We start from the raw sequence: 18400 nt of genomic DNA on the forward strand, positions 1-18400 counted from the left end.
GAACAGTGAAAGATTAGGTCCTTGGAGATTATAATTCTAGACACGGTTTCCTGTTAAGAGGTAATTTCTGCAAAACTAATCTGGAAAGCACCTGTGGAGGTGTGAGGCTGGACTATGAACTATCTATTGTGATTATCATGACAGGTCTCACTCCAAAACACAGTGATTCTAACTGCTTAGAGACTAGTGTTTATGTAAGCAGCGGTCTGTAAATGGCAAGCAAATGATTCCATGGTGTACTTTTATTTTGGTGCCAGGAATGATTCAGTAGTCATGGTAGACACCTTCTTTTTCCAGAAATGTTGGACAACTCTTTTATAAAAGAGTCCAAAGTAGAAGGCTGTAATATGAACATAAGGAGTGACTTCAGCACGTCATTTAACACAGCCAAGCAGCCAGGCAATCAAGCCCCCTCTCTGCAGCCAAAACTGAAACTCAAGCAGGCAATAAAGCCATTAAATATTTAAGGACTTGGCCAACCTTTAATGAGCAAGCATGTAAGGGATTATCATTAAATCACGATTGATAGGTTAGTATGGGAGTTATATGTGTACAGCTTTTCATTCCAACTAAGAACTAAACCACCACACCCTGAAGCAAAGAACAAACTAAGCAGCAAAATCAGTCAGTGTAGCGTTCAACTCAAATGAAAACCTGCATGGAACATGATGGAGGTGTAGGTGTCACGCTCAAGGAAGCTACCAGTCACACATCTGGATACACTTGAACTTGTGACCTTAACATTATCTATTGATACGAGGTCTCTCAATTTGTCCACATTTCATGAACTTCATTATAAAAAAAAAAAAAAAAAAAAAAATGTAATTCAAACAAGTCTGTTTTGAAGGACAAGGCTTGCAATATTCTCTATGTTTGTATTTTTAATAAATCCCATAAAAGACCATAACATGCCAATATGTTCTGACTTCTGTACCCTGTATTTTGTACTCAAGCCCATTGACTCTTACCAAAGACATAAGCCTCTGAAAATGGGTCACAAATACATACAAAGGCTAAATGGTTTCCCACAACAACAAGGCAAAATGTTCCTGAAATAGGAGCAAATGGTTCACTTCTCTGCCAAAGACAGGGCCCCTGGGCTGGCCTGCAGACAGGAAGACAGGGAAATAGGCAAGTAGGCAATGACTGCGGAGCATCAGAGAATGGAAAATTACCAGGACTGCACAATCAGCTGGTCCACTTTGATCAGCCAGAACCAAGGCAACAATTACTATGGGATAACTGGCAGCCCTCAGAGGCCTGATGAGCTGCAGGCACTGTGGGCACAATGGGTCAGTGACCATCAGGCAAACGCCTGGTCAACAAGGCTCACAGAGCCTTGCTGAAACCCTGCATGAAGGTGGCCAAACGGAGAAGCAGCACAGTGAAGCCATTGTTCCCGTCCTGTCGACTCAGCGCAGTGGCACTCTCACAAGCCAGCCATCCACTCCGCAGACCTCTTGGAGGTGGAGGAATGATCCAATGGTGTGGAGTGTGTGAACCTGCTACTGCACATATTTCTGGCTTTTCACAAGCTTCCCCTCTCTCTGCAGTCCAACATATATAGAACAAATCCTCACACACATGCTGCTCACACACCTGTCCCTCTAATTCTGTGGTAAACAAAAAGCTGCAGTGCTCAACGCAGCACTTGCTGCACAGTGATGCAACACACAGGAAGCGCGTTCTCCACCGCCCCTCTCCACTAATAACCCCTTTCTTATCAGGAACAAGACTTAACTACTTATTCCTGACTGACTTGTGGACTGACAAAGTAAAGTAAATAAACATACATTTTTCCCCCCTCTCACCTTTTGCTCACCAATAATCTGGTAGCATTAGAGAAATGCAAGCTAGCAGCCATGATTTATAAACAAACACCATGTCTGTCTGTCTGCTTGAGGCACAGCATGATATTCAGTTCATCAATAATTGACATGTTGTTTTGTGCCAGGAACATCAATTAGGCTAGGCTGTATACAACGTTGACGGCTGTTCTGCTCCTCCCACCGTTGTCAAAAATACTGTGACCTGAAATAGTTCACAACTTAGTCACTGCTGCCATAAAAAAAAAAAACATTACTTACTCACACCACTGATCTTGACTGTCTCATCGCTGAATGTTTTGCCTACTCAAACTATTATTTAACAGAAACACAGAAGCCAGTGGACTTTGGCTCAGACAAACTGCAGTTATACAACAGCCACTGCTGATCCAGCTAGATCCATATTGACCAGAAGAGGCTGCCCTGCGTACCAAAAGTCAGCAGAAAATCTCAAGGCAGTGAGGCCTGACAAGATGAGAGATGTTAGACTGGGGGCAGAAAGCTTGTTTATAAAGCCATTTTGACATATAGAGAAATCTTTTCCATACTTGACTCAAAACATGTTTTAGTCTTGGCTCAAAAGCTGTACTTCCTTTGAGTGAAAAAACAATTTTATTTTACATTAAACAAATGTAACCAAATGTCATAAATGCACCAGTTAACACCATATGAGAAGACATACCTTACCAAAGGAAATGCTAACACTGAAAAAAAAAAACTGATCAATTCTATATAGTGCAAACGTCACTAACTGCTAGTTTTTGATGGATGCTACAAACACAGTTATGTCAGTACACCACAGACACTCAGTACAAAGCCTGATTATAATTATAAGGCACAGTGGGTTGATAATTCAGATTTTTAACAGTTTCAAGGTTTTCCCTTCTACAGAACAGAAAGGCTTAGGAGCAGTGCCTAAGCCAAATGAATGTAAAAAGGCTACTTGTCAGAATTAATATAAAATTAACGGTGAGTTATATGCACTGAAACATAATGAAGGGGTGACTTGATCTCAAAATGAAATGCAAGCTGACAGCAGAAATGCCCTCTCAATCAACAATCAGTGTTTGGCTGAATGCGTGTGATTGGCAGCATCACCAAATTAATCAAACAGCTGACTGGATGCAACAAAATGCGGTTTTATAAAGCCAAAACCAAACGTGGATTTGTCACCCACATCAGATAGCGTGTTTGGTCATACTACAAATGCAGCTACAGATTAAGCCTTCCACACATTTCCATCTTCAGGTTATACATTCTTTAAACAGGTAACTAAAAACCGGTCCAATAAAGTGACACCCCTCTAGACTGACACCCCTCTAGAGCAGAGAACAAATATATCAGTTCCACGGTGAATTATCAGTACACCTGAGAAACCACACAGAGAAGGTGTGGAAGAACAAGGAAGGTGGAAAACCTTTTCTCACAAGTAAAACTCCTCAAACCCAAAAAACACAACTGCTGCCACAAGCCAAAAAATGACTATTAGATTAGAGAATAGAAAGACATGATCCCTGTTTTCAGTGTCTTTCTGGACCAGTCTTACTGTATTATTTTTATAACCTTTGAGAGGTGAGGTGTCAAACACAGCCCTGATACTGGTAGCTGGTACGAAGTTCTCACCCTGTGAAATACACCACCGGTCACTCTGTCCTGGGTCACTCATAATTAAAGCACGAGATCAGAGGGCTGAATAAAGCATGAGCTGTTCCAGCCCCAGAGGCTCAGGTATCACTCTATACAGGGGCCCAGAGAGACAATAGGAGTCCCCGAGCCCCACAGAGGAATGATACACAGACAAACCTGAAAGGCAGCTCCTTGCACACAGAGGTGCAGCCCCCCAACCCTCCCAGCCCTAATTCACAGTTTAAAAAGCCAGTGTGAAATGTGGAGCTCAATGCCCCCTGGGTCTAATTAAGAGCTAGAAATACTGTTTCAAATGGGGACACTTAAAGAACTATGTTTAAAGCAGTAACAACCCCACAGCACCCACCTTTTTATACAAGTGCTGAGCCAACCAAATACTACACACTGAGAAACAGCCTACAGATACTACAAATACTGCATGGCTAATATAAACTGGTGAGATTAAATGCATACCGGAGACTACTGGACTTCTCTCAGCAATCACAGGTCCATCGGGGTCCCTTTAAGGTACATTTAGAGCCAGTTGTAGAAAAGGTACTTTACTGAAGTATAAGCAGCAATAGAAAGAAAGTCACTTTCGGCTTTTCCCATTTAGGAGTCACCACAGCAAATCGTCACACTGACGACTCGCATGTTGACATTTGGCATGTGTTTTACACCAGATGCCCTTCCTGACGCAACCTGGATTCGAACCCAGGGCACCGGGGCGATAGCACTGCACTTTAACCACTAGTACAGGTAGCAATGCAACAGTGTAAAAATACTCTAGGTAGCAATGCAACATTGTAAAAATACTCTGTTATGAGTAAAGGTCCTGCATTTAAAATGCTATTTAAATAAAAATACAAAAGTAGTAGCATCAAAACATACTTCAGGTACTAAAAGTACAATGCACAATGACACATTTCACATTCCTGTCATGTAATTGCCTTATAATTACTGATGCATTACTGTGTACATCACATTTAATGTAACAGCTGGTAAAGGGGGAGCTAGTTTTAACTAGCTTATGGGCAGCTTGTGTGTTTTCCATCATAGCTCAGTGAGTTATACAGCGTTTTGTATTAATCTGGTTCTGAAAGATAACTAGTAACTAAAGTTATAAAATATAATAACAATTACATTTGACTCCAAAATGTAGTGAAGTCAAAATATGAAGCAATAGAAAAAGAAAATCTTCAAGTATAAATACCTCAAAATTGTACTTAAGTACAATACTTGAGTAAATGTACTTAGTTACTTTCCAGTATTGTTTAGAATAGAAAAAATGTGATACATCATGAGTTAACTATGGTCAGTCATGCGACTAAATATTTTGACTGACGGCGCTAGTAGAAATGCATGTTGATGCCAGTTTTCTTACACGTTTTTATTTGTGTGACTGTGCAATAAAAGCACATCAGACAAAGACTGTGAAGTCATGCTAAAAGTCATAAAACCTTTTAACCTCTGCTACTGGACTGTCATCTGCATTTGATTAACCTGATTGGGGTGTGTATGTGAGTACGTTATAGTCCAAGATGCTTCTTGGTCTTGTATGAACAAGCAGCTTCCTTCCAAAGTAACTGATTTGTGTGCAAACATCAGCACCAACAACTAAGGATAACACAGCCTGCCAACAAACACATCAAAGACACAAGCTCAAACCAACTCTGCAGTCCCACAGAACCTATTTTTGGCTACTTATGTTGAAACAGGGTCAAGCTGCACATTTGAGATCTTGATTCTAAAACCTCCCCCTCTGGTTGAATCTTCTCAAAGTTTCTCTGCTGGATCCAGTCCCTGTCAGCTGAGGATATGGACCTAACAAGTGCAGAGAGTCTCTCTTCTTTGTAATGATGCAAAGGTACCAACTGCCATATGGGCCTGGAAGTCAATGATGCTTGCAAGAACATTTGTCCTATGAACTGATCATAAGAATCATTTTCCCCAACCTCCCATGGGTTCCATCTATTTTACAGGTCATTTCCTCAGCACTTACCCACAGCAAAATAGTTTGCTTCGGTGCATTTTTGTACAAAATTCATTGCAAGTCATACTGTCCGATTATAAGAGCACCATGGGTTGTAAATAAAAATCACCTGACTGCAACCAGCTTTTTTACTGAACACTGTTTCAGTAACCTGTTATCCAACAAGGTTAGTGGCAAAACAAATCTAGTTTTTGTTACTTTGTTTAGTCATGATGGATGTGTGCATTCTTTGTCCCCATCTCTGACATTCACACTAACAAAAACACAAATTTGGATTACATTCTAACTCCTAACAAACAATATCACTGTTGACTTTAAAGAGAACTGAATTTTTAGGCCATCTCTGTGTACCCGAGTTCACGTCCTGAATCTCACCTTCCCACACAAATCATACTAAGTAAATATCTGAGCATTACATTAAATCACTCCACCTACACTTGGTGTTCCAACACAACAAGTTCAGAAGTTCTGGGTTCAGAAGTTTGGGGTTGCCTCCATTTTCCCACTTTTTATTGACATGTAAGCAGCTAAACTGCCAGAGGCAAAACAAACAACAAACGTCACCAAAAAATAAAAATGCAGGTAAATTTCAAATAAAGCAGGCCTTTTTCAGAGATCAAGTAACAGGTTAACTTGCATCTTTTTTGCAGCAGCAGAAGTAAATGAAGCCTTGGAAATGGATGCAAATGCTTCCTACAGGTGTCTCAGCTTTTGTTGATGACTAACAACAACAAATTGTCTCTGTACAAAAGGCAGTGTTGGAAAAGACTATGTTACTATACCCTCTGAAGCATTATCTGGAAAAAGGCCAAAAAGAAAGGAAGTCAAGCCTTACAGGGTTTCATCCTATAGTAGGATAGTAAGCCAAAAAACACCTCCAGGCTTTGTAGAAGAAAAGAACAAGACGGCTGGCTTCAATGATGGAATGGCAGCACAGAATTTTAACACATGGGAACATCTGCAACAGTGCTGTCTGTGCCAACTATATTTGATTTCAGGTATAGATAGAATGCCTCAAGTACATTCAACAGCTTTTGAACCACACTGATAACTGGAAAACAAAGGTGACCCCAAACTTTTGAACAGTAGGGTAGAGCAAACTGTTATTATGGTCAGCACATTCAGACTGCAGCCAAAAGTATTAACATGACAAACAGGACAGGTGAGACAAACTGCCCTGATCCAGAGCATTTGATGTTGAAAAAAAAAAGGAACAGAAATGCGCATACCTCCCCACTGAAAGCTAGGCTGACACTGACGCTCACTCTGCTTTCACCATAAGCAACAGGAAGCTCTCTCACTGCTATCAGGAGGAGATAAGTGAAGCCCTTCGATTGCCTCATCACACAGCGGGTTTTATCAACCCATATTGCATCACTACTCAGCATTCACATGTATAACTCACTGCCAAGAAAGGGACTCTCCTTAGAGAACAGAGCGAGCTGCTGAGAGTAACGCCAGTTTCTCCAACACTTCGAACAGAAACTTGCTCATGGATTTTCCTCCTCTCTCAAACAGCTGGCAGGCTTGCAAAGTGGTTTTAGTGGTGGATAGCCAATATTGCTGTCCTAATTCTTTGAAATGAGCTAAGCAATGAGTATAACTTTTCTGGGGGGAATAACTCCCAAATCTCTTCTCTTTGTACACCAAACACATGAAATTCTATTATGTCCATTATTAGAGCTGACATAACTACTCATTTTACCGATAGCAGATAGAAATATGAACTGAATTTTAATGACTGCTGGGTAGCTTATGAATTTCCCACTGATGATCAATAAAGATATATGATTATAGTGCATTTTGTTTTAATAATTTGATTCTGAAAAGGACAAGTAGACCCAAACCATGCCAGCATGTGCATTTCTTGTTTCTCCACTCATTTTTCAAATATTTTATTAATTAGTCACCCATCTCTGTATGACATAGAGATAAGTTTTATAAAGACTACATTTTCAGATTTCAGTACAAGACATGTAGCAGAGCAACACCTTGCAGGGACAGTGCCTCCATCAGTGTGTGTGAGTTGGCACCGTAGATGGCTTCCTCGGTTTTGTACCAGAGACAAATTCCTTGTGTGTGTGTGTGTGTGTGTGTGTGTGTGTGTGTGTGTGTGTAACACACCTGGCCAATAAAAGTGATTATCATTATCATCATCATTCTTACCAGAGCTAAAGCAGAAAACTAGAGAAGCAGCAATGCACGTCTCAGCTTGTATTAATTCATGTTACAAACCTCATCAACAAAATGATAATGACTTAACAACTATGGCTAGTGAGGGCATCCAAATGTGGTTACTGTCCAATAAACAGGATGCTTAGTGGAGTGGGTCTATCACACAATCTATCATGGATCCATCTTAATATAAGGTAATCTGAACAGTGATGTTTATCTGACCGGGATGACAGACCAGAATAGAAATGTCTTGCTCCAAGGACTAAACTCGCATCCAAACTAATGGTCTAGTAATGATATAAGAAAATCTAGGTCGCATCGAAGTGTCCTTGGGCAAGACAGTGAACTGCCCAAGTTGCCCCTGCATCGCTGTGCGTATGCAGACAGCGGCCCGGGGCCCTCGGTTCCTAACAAAATTTCGTTGTATGCGTCACAATGTTACAATGACAATAAAATAAAGCTTCTTCTTCTTCTTTATCACACCTCACAAAAATTCACGAGTCACAATTTGTATCTTCAGGACAATCAACCTGTCTGATGGCGGGGTGTGAAGGTCTGAACGGAACAGCTGTGTGTGCTTTGACCATATGTTTTGACTGTAACAAGACACATTTTAACAAACTTGCCAAGTCACTAAACTTAACCGCAGATAAATAGTCTTTTAATACCAGCACTTGTAACGAAGAGACAGGTGACAACCTAAAAAAAAGTTATGACAAATTGTGTGCTACTTGACAGCTATTCCATCATTTTAGTTCCAGTTAGGTTTATTATTCCGCTGAGTAATGTTCATCTCTTAAAGTTAACCAGGTTAAGTTAGCTAATGTTACCTAACCAACGTTAGGTTAGCTAGCTAACAAACCGCTTAGCTCATTCGGTAGGGAAGAGGAAGACCTTTTACCAACAGCCGTGAGGGATGGCAGGCAGCCCACACCTTATATTTTCCCCATTCTGCTATCTAGTCCGGTTAGCAGCCGAGCTAAATGCCGTGTAATTGGGTCTACCGGGAGCTAACATCCCTGGAGCTAACATATCTGCGTGTGCGGCATCCGAAAACAAGCTAGTGCTGTTTAGCTTGATGAGCTAGTGAGCTTTCCCTGACCGGTTAATGCACGCACACACACTTTTCAGCCTACCTGTGATCACCGCTGCGACCCAGAAGATGCCCCGTTAATTCCGTCACCTGTGTACCACGAACCGTGCCGTGCCAAAAAAAAAAAATCAAATTCCACAGAAAGTGAAGGAGAGATACTTTCAGTCCAATCGCTTCAACCACTGCTGCTGAATGGCTGCTACTCGCAGACTCAACCAAACTTCCACCTTAGCAACGGACCGCCCCCGCGACACCTGATTGGCCGAAGCGTGCCGATCGGGAGGTGATCGATAGGTGAAAGCGCAACCTGGATTAAACTGCGCTTTCGATACAACTCATCCAGAGCAGAACAGGTTAAAGACTTTGTACCTGAAGGGAACAACGTGCTTTCTCCTTTTCTGTTTGTCAAACAATTTTAACTAAATCACTTAAAATCGAGGGTGGATTACCTGAGAGGACAGCTTGGCACAGGGCCAGGGGCCCAAGAGGTTAGGGGCCTCGGTTTGTGTATTTGCATGAAGTGACATATTTGAAAGTCATAGAGCTCAATTATACAAAAACAAAGAGACACAAAACAACTATAAAGATAAAAATGACTATAAAGATACACAAAATTACTTCAGAGATGAAAAATTACCATTAAAAGACACAAAGGTCTTTTAAAACATCCATAAAACATCTCAACATTTTTTCAAAATATGAAAAAAATGACCATAAAACTGATCACACAAAGAGGCAAATTATTATTATTTATAGTACTATTACTGGATGTTACTTTTGTAAGTTTTATCCACATTACAGTGTATGGAGTTTAATCCAGAACAATTCATCAAATTTTATGCTTAAAGTGACATTAAGTTGATCTTTGTAATACTTGTAATACACCAAGTAGTCAAAAACTAAAGCTGTAAAAAACGCACAAAGGTCGAGGTATAAATAGCATACAGTATAATGTAATCCTAAAGCAAAGTACAAGCATCTACTGTAAAAAGTCCCCATATGTGTAGAGTGTGTCGGTCGGTGTAGTGGGCTGACCAATTCTTCACTATATATTTTCTGCCTCATTTGCATGCAAATAAGCCCTGACAGTGAAGGAACTGGTGAAACCACATCGCTTCACAGCGAATTTACATGATGCCACAGTCTTTATGACCCCCACATTTTCATATGAATGATCTGAAAAGTTGTGTCAGGTCTTGAGCTACATGACTTGCACTCATTATGTTTAAAACTCACCTGGCTTTAATTTATTTTTATTTTTTATTTGTTTGTTTTTTTATTTATTTTTGTAGTATTGTTACATGTCCAGGCATTTCAAAGCAACAGGATGATTCATGTCATGTTCGCCACAAATCCGCCCACCCCTGTGATGAAACCTCGGCCAGGAGTTTATCAGCATTAAGTAGCATTCCTTGCATAGTTCTGAGGTCTACTGAGCTGCAGTCTGGCACATTTTATGGCATGAAAGGTTACAAAAAAGCAGAGAAAAACAAAGTTGTCAAGCCTGTTATGCTGATGGTTGTCATGTCACCAGCTGTGAAAGTCAGTTCACTTCAATTCATATTCAAGACATTCAAAACATTTGTCACAGAAACAGTGGGGACAAAACCATACAGAATTTTATGTTTGTAAAAAAAAAAAAAAAGTACGTTTGAGATCAGTTTCAGATTTAAGTGTATTTATGTTTTATTATTTTACATAAGTTTGCAATAAAGACAAACAAAAACAAGCAAACAAACAAAAATGTGTTTATTGCATGAGTTGTGAATGAACTAATAATAATCTAATTAATAAAAATCTAACCACTGTATAAGTATTACACATTTAGAATAAACACACATTAGTATTTTTACATCAGAATGTTTATTTAGGAGCATCTCAGTCTCTGACTTCCTTCACACCTAATAATTTTGCTTCCCATTTTCGCTTCCACTTTTCTTTATGACTCCTGCTGTTACACGAGTTTACCCATCTACCTGTGAGCCTTTCACTTAACTGTTAGGGTGTTCTGCCCCCTTGTGGCCAGGGTGTGTAATTTCAGAAATGTGACTGATGAAGCTCCTTCATACTTTTCACGTGGTTCATCTACACAGGTGTGTTCATTTACTGTGCTTAATTAGACCTCTCCTTAGGACTGTAAAGCATCTACATTAACTTTGTCACCTCATATGCTAATTGTTTATAATCAGCAAGATATTTTCTGGAGTTTCATGAGCTATCATTTGTGAATACATAACACCGGAGAAACAGCTTTAATTTCTAAGGTACCACTTATAAAGGAGAAAATGTTAATGAAAATACACTCAGTACACACTTTATTATATTGTACAGATGTAAAATTAAGATGTCACTATGTGTTGGTTTCTCTACAACAGTTCTCTGTCAACTTCTGCAGTCCACATGTTGAAGTGTCCTTGGGCAAGACACTGAACCCCCAAGTTGTCATCGATGCTTGAAATACCTACAGGTAGCATGTTAGCATGCTGTTGACATTTAGGGTGTATCACTGAGCATAATATTTTAATGTTAGTGCAGTAACGTGCTATGCTCCTATGCAACATTAAAGCATATTATAGTATAGCTTTTAGTAATGTGAAATATCTACACTTTGTATGTTAGCATACTATATGTATTCATCTGTAAGTGAGCTCTGAGGCCGACATATTTAATATTTATTTCTGGAGTTTTGCTGCCATGAACTGAAGTTTTGGACACGTTCGAAATTGTGACCCATTGGTAGCAGCAAATTAAAGGTCGGAGAATAACCTACTGAAAGACATTGGCCTGTACATGTTTGTATCAAATTCCATGGCAGGCAGTGTAACAGATATTCAAATATTTAACTGTGGTCTGAACAGGTGGGCCTGCATTTGAACTTCACTGCTACAATATTAGACGTTTAAAACATCTTACAGTGGATGCACTTTTAACTATTTAGTTGTGATGAGTTAGAATTTCAGGCAAAAGTGTATTTGTAGTTTAAACTGATCAAACTAATGCAATAATACCCTGAGTCTGATCAGATCCCAAGAAACTACTCTTTGCAATTTTACTAAACACTATAAACCAGACTATTACAATATAGAATAGAGCAATAATTTCTTTTACACGTTTTATTTTTTAAACATTTATAGTACTTTCCACAAAACCCAAACCACTGTCAGCTTCAAATATTTACATAAAACTTTGCAGAGAGGAAAAAAAAACAAAACATTCTTTGGGTCTGACCATGCAAAACAATAAATAATGTTCCTGACAGTCTGCATGATGCTTTCAACACTGCTATTCAACAATAAAAAATAAAAAAAGAGAAACAGATTTTAGTTGGAAACACAGAAAGCTGCCCCGGTCTACAAGGTCATCAGACATGCCTCAACCTACGACCAGGCAACAAGCAGTGACTCTGACTCAGAGCAGGTCAGGTGCACCTCAGCACATTTGCTACAGTACAGTATGCACTCACTCGTTCTGAGGAAATTGACACTATTCCAAATTTAAACAAATTGCTGACCAGAATAGATACAGAAATTAAAATGTGAGATGTTCAACAATTTTCAGTGAAAAGCATATATCATGTAGAAGAACTGCGGCATCCTCGATGGATAAAGCACTGTACACAAAAGACCTTGGATGTTTTGCTCTACAAGGCCTTCAAATGTTTTCAGTGATGCTCTTGCCACCAAGACAAAATGAACAGGAGCTTGAAGGCGACATCACAAAAATACTGTTCTCACTCCTTTCTTCTCTCAGCATGGCGACACAGTGTGCAGATGTGACCCCTGAGTCCTTCTGCAGGTCCAGAATCTGCTCCTCTCCTCCCTCTCCCTCCCTCTCCCTCTCCCTGTCAGCTGTGGCTCAGGTGATAACCTGTGGCTCCCAGGACTGGCTAGCCAACTGGGGGCGACACTGTGAGATGACCGGAGGACCAGGTGCGATCTGACTGTCCAGACAGAGGCCGCTGACCATGTGCTGCAGAGCTGCACCTTTTGGCTTCCACTTCTGCAGAGAGACAAAACAGATGGAAAAAAATTAAATCATCTTTGTCACTTTTAGAAAACGAAGAATCCTCGCACACTCTCTGATTTATATCATTTCCTGCTCAGAAATGATGGATATCATCACAGGAGGTTCATGAGTAATGGACTGAGTCAGACCTGGATTACAGTACTCACATGAGTGCTTACTACACTCACAGTGGAAAAAAAAAATCACAGTTCAGCCAGCCACAGTGCACAACAGCCTAGCATCTCACAAGAAGAGAAGTAATTTGTTACTGAGCCCAGCAGTGAAGGGCCGGCACTTTTCCACTTCATTATACATTTGAGGTAAATATTATATTTTTTACTCCACTACATTTATTTCATAGCATTAATTTACAGGTGCTTTTATATTATGATGAACTGATAAATTGTGATGCACTGTCATAAATTAAATTACCCAAGAGTTAATAATATAGGCAAAATTAACTCTACCTCATCCAGCTACAATAGTAAAATGCTACATATACAACTACATCAGTAATAATAATACATAATAGCATAATACTCATCAGTTTTGACTTTTAATTTACATGTAGGTGTTAGTGTTTCTGTGTTATAGCCCAAACATTTTTTATATCAGATGTTGACACTGACAATACATTACTACAAAACACATTTTACAGTCGATAAATGAATTTGTCAATGCTCTCTTGTGAACAATTTATGTAATGGCAACAATATTTTTTAATTATCCCAAACCAAGTTTGGCATTTCTGTACTACAATTCATTAATTATCAGCTAACATATAGATTACTAATATACCAGGCAGATGGCTGCCTCGGTTCTGTAACCGGAAACAAATTCCTCGTGTGTAACAGACATGGCCAAATAAAGGTGATTATTAATGCTCCATAATTAACTGTAAATGTACAGTATAGTAACAATGTACCAAGGTGTCTATATTCTAATGAGAAGTGACTTTATTCCCAAAAGGATACAAGTTCATATTCTCACCCCTGCTGAAAAAATGGTATGAAAGAGCTATTTCCTATTGTTCTTCTCCTAATGTCTATTTATGATTATCACTAAATCAGTTACTGAGACATGTACCTTCATCAAATAGCCAGATTAACTGCAGCTTTTCCTTACCAATGCACCTTATCATATTTTGCATTGTAATAGGTTTTCCACTGAGTAACAAGACAACTGAGTCTGTTTGGTTCTCCACAAATTGAATCGTCTTTTCCTTGCATACCCCGCTGAACAGGACGTCTGTAAATCATCAGGTATGAGTGATTTGTTTGTCAGCCCACTGATTAAATAGCTAGAGCTGAATTTAAGCCAATAACAGAGCGTGAAAGTACTAAGTCCAGAGCTCTGGAGCCACATGGAGGCTTATCAAAGCGAGGAGGTGAAAGAGGGGTTAATCTTAAAATCCTGCAGAGGGGAGAGTGAGTCTGTGTGTATGTGTGTGTCACATAGTGTAAACATGACCTGTTACATATGTGCATTTGTGTGCAACACAAAAAAGAGGAAATTAAACAAGACTGAAAATGTTAACAGTTTAGTAACAATGATTAGTTCACTATGTTGTGCCACATGAACCTCATGCTGATTCATAGCAAAGACCTTCCAGGTATTGCATTACGTTTATTCTTGTTGGACAAGTTTCTAAAAATATTTAGGGCAGCAGTGGACATGATATTGCTAGCAAAACACACAGTAATGAAACTCTTTCAGGATTTAAGGCTACAGTAACTCCCTCTTCCTGCTCTGCTATGTCCAACTACGCTGTGCCACGCTCTGCCCAGCTCTTCAGAAATGCCATTATGAAATTACTGTATGTGAGAATGCAACTAAATGTACTCAAGCAGAAATAATTGAACATCTCTGACTGGTCAGAGGTCAGTCCTGCTCAAAACCTTTAGAAGCTAATATCTCTGCACTGCTGCTAGTGCTTTTCAATGAGTCTGGGTCACAGGAGGCTTCAACGGCACCGCTCCACATTAAGACAAGTTCTGGAGCAGATTTCTACAACAAAAATATTTGAAAAAAGTTACATACTGTAGCTTTAACCAAAAAATAACATACAAACGTTTAGTGAAACTCACAGCAAATGTAGAAAAATTGCTCCAGGCAGCAGTGTTTGGGGAAAAGCCTCTGCTATATTGGTGAGGGGATGCCATGATTGAAAGGTGTCCAGTACTGAATAAATCACTTCAGACTTATGTCAATAAAACGCCACTTTGGCTTGCTGTAAAAATATATCTACTTTTATTTTTGTAAAATGCATGACAACTCTGTTGTTGCTCAAAGAGTTAAACACTTCTGTACTTGAAACACTCAGAACAGAGAGGCCAAGTGTTTGCTTATTGATGGGCAGCTTCCCAAAGAACTGCAATGGGCCTGCAGAGAGATGAGAGAAGTCTTGCACGTTCATACACATGGTTCGAGTTAATAACACACTTGTCAATGTCATTAATCGACCATGTGGCCAACGTGGATCCACGTGAGATGTGTTGTTTTTCCTTTATAGGAACCTACCGAAACCTGTCACATGTTCTGCGCTTGTTTCCAATACACTCGACCCACATTGGAGGTGGGTCCTGGGAGCTAAAGGTCAGCACCACTCAGGAGGTAGTATTAGCACGGTGTGTAAACACACAGCTGACTGTGCACTGTCAGGATGGGCCACATCAGCCCCGGAGGCCATGCTCGGTGATTTTTAACAGAGGTACAGGGTATACCGCTCGCTAGGTTCCGATAGTGGAAATGCAGCAAAAGAGGAGAGCGAGGAGGGAACAGGGTGGGTCTCAGGTCATGGGAGCGCTTGTTTTACTGCATCTATAATGTCAACTGCATCAGTAAGGCCAGTCAGACAGGCTCAGCCTCCTGGCGTCATCAACAGGCAGGCTGCTCAGTATCTGTCCTGGAACCACCACTTATCTCTACATCTCTCATGTCTGAGTTCAACACGGTGACTGGCACATCAAGGACAAATGGACTGTTTGATTCCACAATGAAACAACCACTTGGAAAAACAAAGCCACTGTTGACATGACTGATGGCGGTAGATTAAAGCGAGTCCCGTGTCTCTTGTTAACCCTTAGTTCACAACACAAATACACAGGAAGGCCATTTATAAGAAATCAAATGATGCTTCTTATGTCCTAGAACTTTCAAAATGTAGTTGAAACACTACTTCCTCTTACCTGTCTGGGTTCTTTTGTATTGCAGGGCTCCATCTTGACCTTTGACCCAGCTGTGAAGGCTGAAATAGCAAGGCAGAGGTCCTGCTGCCGGATCAGTGGCTCTATCAGCTCCCATCTCTGCAAAACACAGAAAACCTGGTAACTGAGGTGGCTGCTATCATCTCAATTAAAGCTCTGAAAAGGTTTTTAAACTCAGAGGACATACCTAGATGTTTTCATGGGATGTTCATGGGAACCTTTGCTTTTATAATCTATAAATATGACATTTGGCTTTAGTGCCTTTCAGGTTTGTTTACTAAATTCTCATTTAATGACAGTAAATGATTTTCTCAAAGTGCCACCATGCAATAGGTTCTGTGTAAACACAAGTTTCCTCTGCTAACAAGGTAACAACTGTGCACAAGACATTTAATCTGTATGCATCAAGATTAATATAATGGTAAAGACATAACTGGTGATTCATGTGACTAATAAACTGACTTAAATTAAAGTTTAACATGCTGTTATCATCATGTGATCAGTTAACCCAGCAACAAAACAATGACACACAGTCATTACATTTTGCATTCATTTACATCCTCACTATTGCTTGGGCTCCTTCCACAGACGTGCACAGTCTCTGTTCCTTCCACATAACCATGTCAGCATGTTCACTGTTAATATACCCTCACATCAGAGTCACAAGGTAAAATCCTGCACATTTTTTAAATATTTTCTGACAACAGTTCTGTTTCTAGTGGCAGACTCCTGACCTGTGACTGTGGCCTGTTGGTTCCGATGCCTCTGCACTCTGCCAGGCCCAGGTCGTCGGTCCCATGGGTCTCCAGACACAAGCCACCTTGTTTCAGCACACTGGACACCGCTTCCTGCTCAGGGACCCTGAAACAAGTGAGCCCAATCAAATGTCGTATTAGAACAATGAAGAGCAGATGGTTTGAACTGACTCGTTGTCATACTGAGTAATCGAATCGCTCCACTAAGTAACCCAACCTACTGCAACATGTACTGATATAAATATACAATTACATATTGATAAACCACAGTTATTTGGAAAGAAGCCATAGAACAGATACAGGCTTCGCTTGAAAAACAAGTGGGTGGGATACACACAAACCATCCAAATCAGATTTAGGCTACTGGTTCTGAACCCCACAGGAGAAAAGAAAAAAATCAATTCCAACTGTATTTATTATAGTCAGTTTTCGCTAAACCTTTCTTTTTTCTTTTGAAATGAAATGGTTTTAAATTATTTCTGCCTCTTGACCTCCTCCAAAAAATACTTTTTAATGGCATCTGAAAGAAAACCTTGGCTCTGTGTTGTGTTACATAACAGCACAAAATCAATAATTAACCATTTTAGAAAGGCCACAGATCAGACTCACAGTCATGGATGGCGAACTTACAAATTTAAAATTCCCCTCAACCTAAAATGCATTCTGATTATTGTTACTTCTTTGACCTCGACTGTGCAAAGTCTGACACTCTCCTTACATTCACCTGCTGAAGTGGGAAGATTTCACACCTTAAAGTGCAACTTAACACCAGAATGCACAAACAGGATTATGTGACATCTTAACTATAAAGTTTAAAACCAGTTTGAAAGTTATACCAGTACAATGTGGAAACATCCAGCCAAAAGAGTGACAACGTGGTTTTCACTGACCTATTGGAGGCATCTTGTGTCCAGTTGTTAAACGTTTGAAATGAAAAACATTTTCATGTTCATAGACTGTGGATTTTTAAACAATTTTATGAATTATATTTGAAAAGTACTTGAACTTTTTCTTAGGAAACAATATCAGACAAAATATTATTGCAAGCAGATTATTTTTCTGCATCCTAAATAGTTTTAGAGGTGATCTGTCAGACAACATGAACAAACCAACTGAATATGAACCACAGTGTCGTACCTCAGCTCAGGATAGACGTTCTCCATATACCAGCGGAAAGGTTTGCAGTTCAACTTTCGCCGCAGTGTCAGGCGATCTGAAATGCTGCATTAAGAAAACATTTGAGGATGAAGTCAAAGAGTAGGTGCAGAGTTGTACTAGTAAACAAGATACAACATAGAGAGGAAGAAGAGAAAAGGGGCATTAATAATGGATATTTCCCTCCGTTTTCTGACATTTTATAGATAACATTACTAAACTATTAATTGTGAAAACAATCAAAAATGACTCAGTAATGAAAATAAATGTTAGCTCTATTATCACTAGAGATTATTTGTTACATGTTTGTGCCAATGATGCTTGTAAAATGTCCTATGTGAGACCTAACATAAAACCTGAGGAAGAAGTTCTACTGTGAATGAAACCAGACTTGTATCCGATGTCTGTACTGTACAATGACAGAGAAGGATGACAGAACAACAGACGAACCTGCCGTAGGCTTTGCCCTGGGCTGATGGCCTTGCAGAGTAGTAGTACTGCTTATACTCATCCATCCACACCTCAGCAGCCCGTCGGGTGTTCCTGCATAGACACAGACACAACAC

At 39.8% G+C, this 18400-nt stretch overlaps 2 protein-coding genes across 7 annotated transcripts in view; both read right to left on the minus strand.

Moving 5' to 3' along the window:
* Positions 1-8987, minus strand: part of numb (NUMB endocytic adaptor protein) — a 42970-nt gene extending 33983 nt beyond the window's left edge. For all 6 annotated transcript variants that reach the window (XM_020604198.1, XM_020604200.1, XM_020604197.1 and 3 more), the window contains exon 1: positions 8757-8987. The gene's annotated coding sequence lies outside the window, so the exon portion shown is untranslated. The remainder of the gene's footprint in view (positions 1-8756) is intronic.
* Positions 8988-11170: 2183 nt separating this feature from the next.
* The window catches only part of galnt16 (UDP-N-acetyl-alpha-D-galactosamine:polypeptide N-acetylgalactosaminyltransferase 16), a 33962-nt gene continuing 26732 nt past the window's right edge, over positions 11171-18400 (minus strand). The window contains exons 11-15 of the mRNA XM_020604186.1: positions 18285-18377; positions 17817-17900; positions 16659-16785; positions 15907-16023; positions 11171-12712 (exon numbers count right to left, since the gene is read on the minus strand). Of these exons, the coding sequence (XP_020459842.1) occupies positions 12569-12712; positions 15907-16023; positions 16659-16785; positions 17817-17900; positions 18285-18377 (565 nt within the window). The 3' untranslated portion in view covers positions 11171-12568. The remainder of the gene's footprint in view (positions 12713-15906; positions 16024-16658; positions 16786-17816; positions 17901-18284; positions 18378-18400) is intronic.

This window comes from Monopterus albus, unplaced genomic scaffold, assembly GCF_001952655.1.
Source record: "Monopterus albus unplaced genomic scaffold, M_albus_1.0 scaffold64.1, whole genome shotgun sequence".
NCBI classification, from domain to species: Eukaryota; Metazoa; Chordata; class Actinopteri; order Synbranchiformes; family Synbranchidae; genus Monopterus; species Monopterus albus.